Source organism: Nerophis ophidion, linkage group LG01 (genome assembly GCF_033978795.1).
Source record: "Nerophis ophidion isolate RoL-2023_Sa linkage group LG01, RoL_Noph_v1.0, whole genome shotgun sequence".
Lineage (NCBI taxonomy): Eukaryota > Metazoa > Chordata > Actinopteri > Syngnathiformes > Syngnathidae > Nerophis > Nerophis ophidion.
The window spans coordinates 54,659,204-54,666,778 of record NC_084611.1 but is presented as its reverse complement, the minus strand read 5'-3'; the positions used below and the strand labels follow the sequence as shown (position 1 = coordinate 54,666,778).

General features: G+C 37.1%; 1 protein-coding gene across 2 annotated transcripts in view; it reads right to left on the bottom strand.

Moving 5' to 3' along the window:
* Positions 1 to 7,575, bottom strand: part of LOC133557244 (potassium voltage-gated channel subfamily KQT member 5-like) — a 210,463-nt gene that overhangs the window by 33,876 nt on the left and 169,012 nt on the right. For both annotated transcript variants that reach the window (XM_061907573.1, XM_061907581.1), the window contains exon 9: positions 187 to 213. In XM_061907573.1, the coding sequence (XP_061763557.1) occupies positions 187 to 213 (27 nt within the window). The remainder of the gene's footprint in view (positions 1 to 186; positions 214 to 7,575) is intronic.

The window sequence follows — 7,575 nt, the reverse complement described above, 5'->3', positions numbered from 1 at the left end:
GCATATAACTGAATATGGCTTGAAAAGGATTTGCAAATCATTGTATTCTGTTTATATTTACATCTAACACAATTTCCCAACTCATATGGAAACGGGGTTTGTATATTTTTGACCAAGCACTCGGTCACATTTTAGTAGACTTTATACCAGACTTTATACTCACTGTATACAATGCATGTCACAAACCTTGTAGTTGCTTCTCCTTGTTCTTTTCTGGAGAAAAAGACAATGATTTTGTTAGAAAAACCCACATTATAAGCATTATATGATTCAAAAAGCACATACTTAAAAATGAAAAATGTATTTTCTGAAAATAATATCAATCACATATATAGGGCATAGTGCATGTATTACACTATTTATACATTCATCAATTGAATTGCATCATTTATTTATCACTACCTCAACATTTTTCAGCAATACAATTTGTTGACGTTAAATTAACAAGGGAACCAATACGCCACATACATCAGTTAAGGCCAAATATTATGTCAGGGATGTCCAAATTGCGGCCCGATGCCATTTGTAGCCCATAGACTGAGTTTTGTTGGCCCAAATGTTGGAAAAAAGCAAAATATTGGAATATAATGAGAAAAAGCTGACATTATCAAACTAATAATATAATACTTACTCACCTATAACACAACATTTTGTTGTAAGTGTATATATATATATATATATATATATATATATATATATATATATATATATATATATATTAAAATCTTTTTACTTAGTCACCTATAACACAACATTTTGTCTTTAAGTATATATATATACATATATATATACATATAAACATATATATATATATATACATATACATATAAACGTATTTTTATACAAACATATATATACATACATATATGTACATACACACATTATATATATATATATATATATATATATATATATATATATATATATATATATATATAAATATTTTTAGCACAAGATTGGAATATAATGAGAAAAAGCTGACATTATCAAACTAATAATATAATACTTACTCACCTATAACACAACATTTTGTCTTTAAGTATATATATATATATATATACATATATTAAAATGTTTTCACTTAGTCACCTATAACACAACATTTTGTCTTTAAGTATATATATATACATATATATATATATATATATATATATATATATATATATATGTATATATCCATCCATCCATTTTCTACCGCTTATTCCCTTTTGGGGTCACGGGGGGGCGCTGGCGCCTATCTCAGCCACAATCGGGCGGAAGGCGGGGTACACCCTGGACAAGTCGCCACCTCATCGCAGGGCCTATATATATATATATATATATATATATATATATATATATATATATATATATATATATATATATATATATATGTATATATATATATAAACACATATATATATATATCTATATCTACATATACATACAAACATATTTTTATACAAACATATATATGCATATATATATACATACATACATTATATATATATATATATATATATATATATATATATATACATATATGTATATGTATATATATATATATATATATATATATAAATGTTTTTAAATGAAAATATTTATTGATAGAAAATTTTGAAATAAAACACAGCAAAAAGTTTGTTAATTAAAAAAATAAAATACTGCTAACTTATGAATAATCTATTAAAAAAATTACAACAGTAAACACTGTTATATTATGTGTAACTTAACCGTAATATTTTCATACAGACAGAATATTGGAGACCACTTTGTTACTCAGTTGCACAATTGTATTTTTGTCATTATTATTCTATTCTTACAAAGGAAAAAACTACAGTGAAAAAGTGAAACAAAAGAGTATACATAATGAAAAATGAGAAAAAGGTGAAATGTTCCAATAAAAATTGCTAATTGTTAGAATAATTTTATCTCAGTTATCACAAAAATGTTTAAATAAGTTCCCGGCGAGAAGACCAAAAATTGTCTTTTAACCTACCAAGAAGAAGGCTTGTAAAACTCCACTGTGTAGGGGGGGAAGCAACATGAAGGTGTTTCTGTTTCTTCCATGTATTTTAATCAACAGAAATATATTGTTTTAACCCAAGAACCACAAAGCGGAGGGAAGGCAGGCTCTGCCCAAGTTCCAGAAGACCTCTTTATTGAACTCTTTTACGAACCTCTTTTTTTTAACTCATTTACGACCTCTTTTTTCGAACCGACCCATTCTTTTGAACTGTTTTGTAATCAAAGGCGATGGCTGTTTATGACCCTGTCCCTTTGCAAAGCAGCTGTTGCCATGTGGTCAGGGAAGGTCCAAATAAAGGAAGGAGGCGTGCAATCTTTTGGCAGAGCGTGATGACACTGTACACGTTTCTCCTCACTGAGCCAAATTGAATTCTGTCTCTGTTTGATTCTTTGCTTCTTGTCCTGTTTAACAGATGTCTTCAGTGTTTGAACCTGACACTAATAATATGCTAAGTCATTTATAACACACAAATTGTGGTTTTTAAATATATATAATAACCTACTCGACACAAAACTATAGTCTTTTCAAATGGCAACCTTCAGTCTTAAAGAAATACTAAAATCAATTTAAAAAAATAAATAAATTGTGGTGGTAAGCAACAGTTTCACATTTAGATCAAGCAGATTATGGAGTCACCCTGTAAATTTACAGAGATAACACCTGCGTTAAAATCACACCTGTTCATCATTCAAGTGGATTGACATAAATCATGTCAATTGAAAGAAATAGGATTATCAATCCTCTTCAAGAAGCTAAATCATCACAAAAAGTTGCAGAAGATGTTAATTGTTCACAGTCAGCTTCGTCCTAAATCTGTCACAATTTGTTCTGTTACACTACCTGCGTCCCGTAAAATATGGGAAGAAGTTAGATGCCGGGCGAGGATGAGTAAAAAAAATACAATCTAGACCGGGAAAAAAACTCCATAGCAAAGCACATATACATAATACAACATACAACTCAAGACTGGCAACAGAGGGGTAGTGGGCGGTATGGTGGCAGGCTGCAGCTGTTCAAGCGCTGCCCATCCCGTCCATCACCCCTAAGGCAATGTTTTTCGACCTTTTTTGAGCCAAGGCAATTTTTTTGCGTTGAAAAAATCTGGAAGCACAACACTAGCAGGAATCATTAAAAAAATGAAACTCAGTTGACAGTAAAAAGTCGTTGTTGCAATTGTTGTAAATGAGTTTAAACCATAACCAAGCATGCATCAATATAGCTCTTGTCTCAAAGGTGGTGTAATGTCACCACCTGTCACATCGCGCCCGGAATTATTTCGAGTTTATTGCTGTTTTCCTGTGTGTAGTGTTTTACTTTTTGTCTTGCACTCCTTTTTTGGTGGCTTTTTCTCTTTTTTTTGTTATTTTCCCGTAACAGTTTCATGTCTTCCTCTGAACGATATTTCCCGCATCTACTGTGTTTTAGCAATCAAGAATATTTCAGTTGTTTTAAACCTTCTTTGTGGGGATATTGTTGATTGTCATGTAATGTTTGGATGTACAGTACATTGTCTTTGCTCCACAGTAAGTCTTTGCTGTCGTCCAGCATTCTGTTTTTGTTTACTTTGTAGCCAGTACAGTTTTAGCTTTGTTCTGCATAGCCATCCCTAAGCTTCAATGCCTTTTCTTCGGGCCAGTCACCTTTTGTTCATTTTTGGTTTAAGCATTAGACACCTTTTTTCCTTCACACTGCCTCCCGCTGTTTCAGACATCAACAGAGCAATTCACTACTGGCTGCCACCTACTGATATGGGAGAGTATTACGCAGTTACTCTGCCGAGCTCTAGACAGCATTGAGACTCAGCAACAACACATCATTTACAGACTATAATTACTGGTCTGCAAAAAATATTTTTAACCCAAATAGGTGAAACTAGATCATCTTCCACGGCACACCAGACTTTTCAGTGGTTGAAAAACACTGCCCTAAGGTGTTCGTGTCGAATGCGTGGGATGGGGGCTGGGGTATGTGTGTGTGGCGTAAATTTTTCGTGTATACATGTGTGTGTGTAAGCCTGCAACGTGTCTCTGTTCCGCAGCCTTGGTGTTATTGCAGCCGCCAGTCAGTCCAAAGTCAACAACAACAACAGGTGTGTGTCCATGAGAGACAAGAAGGGAGTTGGTTGTGTCTTCGCCGCACAGTCCCTCCGGAGAGTCTCGAAGCCAGGGAAAGAATTCAAGTTAGAATGTTTTATTTTGTCTTCTCACACTAACTTGTCTATGACTGTTCCTCAAATTCATCCTTCTGGGCAGACCGTCCAATGTTATCCAAATCACAAAGTGTCCACAGTTCCACACGCATCCTCCAAACATTTTTTGGCAGCTTTGGGGTTACTTTGAAGACTGCCAGCAACTTCCAATTTGTCGACAAACCAGAGCAACGCTTAGTTCAGTCAACAAATGTCCTGTTGTCATGATTCCGAATAGGTGGCTATCATCACGTCCCCGACTGGGAATGTTCGCCAGGCACGCGGCACACCTTCTCCCAAGAGTCCGTCGTGTGTCCAGCAACAACCGCTCAGTCACGAAAAGCAGGTTCCCCTAAACCCAAGATCTTGTCAATTTCGTTGAGAGGCCAGTTGATTAGTTCCATTGTTTGGATTTGGAGAGCATTGCAAAAAGAAACAACAAGAAAGTTAAGAAAAGACTAAGAAGCAAAAAGGAGAGATGAGGGAAAAGAAAGAGGAGCGTCCGCCCTTGGTGAGTGCCAGTGAGAAAAAAGTTGTTAATTTAGCCATTTTTAAATCTTAATTCATGAGTTCTTGGGTTTGCTTGAGTTCAATCCCAGGTTTGGGATCTTTCTGTGTGGAGTTTGCATGTCCTCCCCGTGAATGCGTGTGTTCCCTCCGGGTACTCCGGATTCCTCCCTCCTCCAAAGACATGCACCTGGAGATATGTTGATTGGCAACACTAAATGGTCCCTAGTGTGTGAATGAGGGTGTGAATGTTGTCTGTCTATCTGTGTTGGCCCTGCGATGAGGCTGGTAACTTGTCCAGGGTGTACCCCGCCTTCCGCCCGAATGCAGCTGAGATAGGCTCCAGCGCCCCCCGCGACCCCTAAAAAGGACAAGCGGTAGAAATGGATGGATGGAGGTTTTGTTAAAACGTTCTCCGCCCTCTGCATCTGGGTGTTTACACTTTTTTTACGGAACCTAACACAATTTGGACCAAGTACGAACAACATAGGAATGTTGTAAAAGGCAAGCATAAAAGTAGACCAAAGACATTTAAAGGTATCAAAACAAAAAATTTATCATGAATTGATTAACGTGGACCACGACTTAAACAAGTCGAAAAACTTATTTGGGTGTTACCATTTAGTGGTCAATTGTACGGAATATCCCCGGGTTGGGAAGGAGACCCTGCCCCAAGTGGAGGACTTTAAGTACCTGGGAGTCTTGGTAACGAGTGAGGGAAGAGTGGATCGTGAGATCGACAGACGGATCGGTGCGGCGTCTTCAGTAATGTGAACGCTGTATTGATCCGTTGTGGTGAAGAAGGAACTGAGCCGGAAGGCAAAGCTCTCAATTTACCGGTCGATCTGCGTTCTCATCCTCACCTATGGTCATGAGCTTTGGGTTATGACCAAAAGGACAAGATCACGGGTACAAGCGGCTGAAATGAGTTTCCTCCGCCGGGTGGCGGGGCTCTCTCTTAGAGATAGGGTGAGAAGCTCTGTCATCCGGGAGAAGCTCAAAGTCTGGCTCCTCCACATCGAGAGGAGCCAGATGAGGTGGTTCGGGCATCTGGTCAGGATGCCACCCGAACGCCTCCCTAGGGAGGTGTTTAGGGAACTGCTTTGTTGATTGCTAGTCTGAATGTTGCTGGGTTGGGTTTGGTTTTGGAACTGGATCGCATTGTAAGGGTATTGTTGTGTATTGTTTTGTTGGATTGATTAATAAAAAAATTAAAAAAAAAGATTTCCTAAAACCAGAAAAGTGCCATTTGAAATGACGAGATTTTAGTCGGTTTTCTATAAAATAAACAACTGAGTCCATATATATATATATATATATATATATATATATATATATATATATATATATATATATACACAAACCCTGTTTCCATATGAGTCGGGGAATTGTGTTAGATGTAAATATAAACGGAATACAATGATTTGCAAATCCTTTTCAACCCATATTCAATTGAATGCACTACAAAGACAAGATATTTGATGTTCAAACTCATAAACTTTATTTTTTTTGCAAATAATAATTAAATTACAATTTCATGGCTGCAACACGTGCCAAAGTAGTTGGGAAAGGGCATGTTCACCACTGTGTTACAACAACTTTTCTTTTAACAACACTCAAAAAATGTTTGAGAACAGAGGAAACTAATTGTTGAAGCTTTGAAAGTGGAATTCTTTACCATTCTTGCTTGATGTACAGCTTAAGTTGTTCAACAGTTGTTGTATTTTACGCTTCATAATACGCCACACATTTTCGATGGGAGACAGGTCTGGACTGCAGGCGGGCCAGTAAAGTACTTGCACTCTTTTACTATGAAGCCACGCTGTTGTAACATGTGGCTTGGCATCATCTTGCTGAAATAAGCAGGGGCGTCCATGATAACATTGCTTGGATGACAACATATGTCGCTCCAAAACCTGTATGGACCATTCAGCATTATGGTGCCTTCGGAGATGTGGAAGTTACCCATTCCCTGGGCACTAAAACACCCTCATACCATCACAGATGCTGGCTTTTGAACCTTGCGCCTATAACAATCAGAATGGTTATTTTCCTCTTTGTTCTGGAGGACACCACATCCACAGTTCCCCCCCCAAAAAATTAAATGTGGACTCGTCAGACCACAGAACACTTTTCCACTTTGCATCAGTCCATTTTAGATGAGCTCGGGCCCAGCGAAGCCGGCGGCGTTCCTGGGTGTTGTTGATAAATGGCTTTCGCATTGTAGAGTTTTAACTTGCACTTACAGATGTAGTGACCAACTGTAGTTACTGACAGTGGTTTCATGAAGTGTTCCTGAGCCCATGTGGTGATATCCTTTAAACACTGATGTCGGTTTTTGATGCCCTACCGCCTGAGGGGTCAAAGGTCCGTAATATCATCGCTTACGTGGAGTAATTTCTCCAGATTCTCTGAACCTTTTGATGATTTCACAGACAGTAGATGGTAAAATCCCTAAATTCCTTGCAATAGCTTGTTGAGAAATGTTGTTCTAAAACTGTTCGACAATTTTTTTACAAAGTGGTGACCCTCGTCCCATCCTTGTTTTTGTGAATTACTTAGCATTTCATGGAAGCTGCTTTTATGCCCAATCATGGCACCCACCTGTTCCCAATTAGCCTGCACATCTGTGGGATTTTCCAAATAAGTGTTTGATGAGCATTCCTCAACTTAATTAGTATTTATTGCCGCCTTTTCCAACGTCTTTGTTACGTGTTGCTGGCATCAAATTCTAAAGTTACTGATTATTTGCACAAAAAAAATGTTTATCAGTTTGAACATCACATATGTTGTTTTTGTAGCATATTCAACTGAATATGGGTAGAAAATGATTTGCAAATCATTGTATTCCGTTTATATTTACATCCAACAC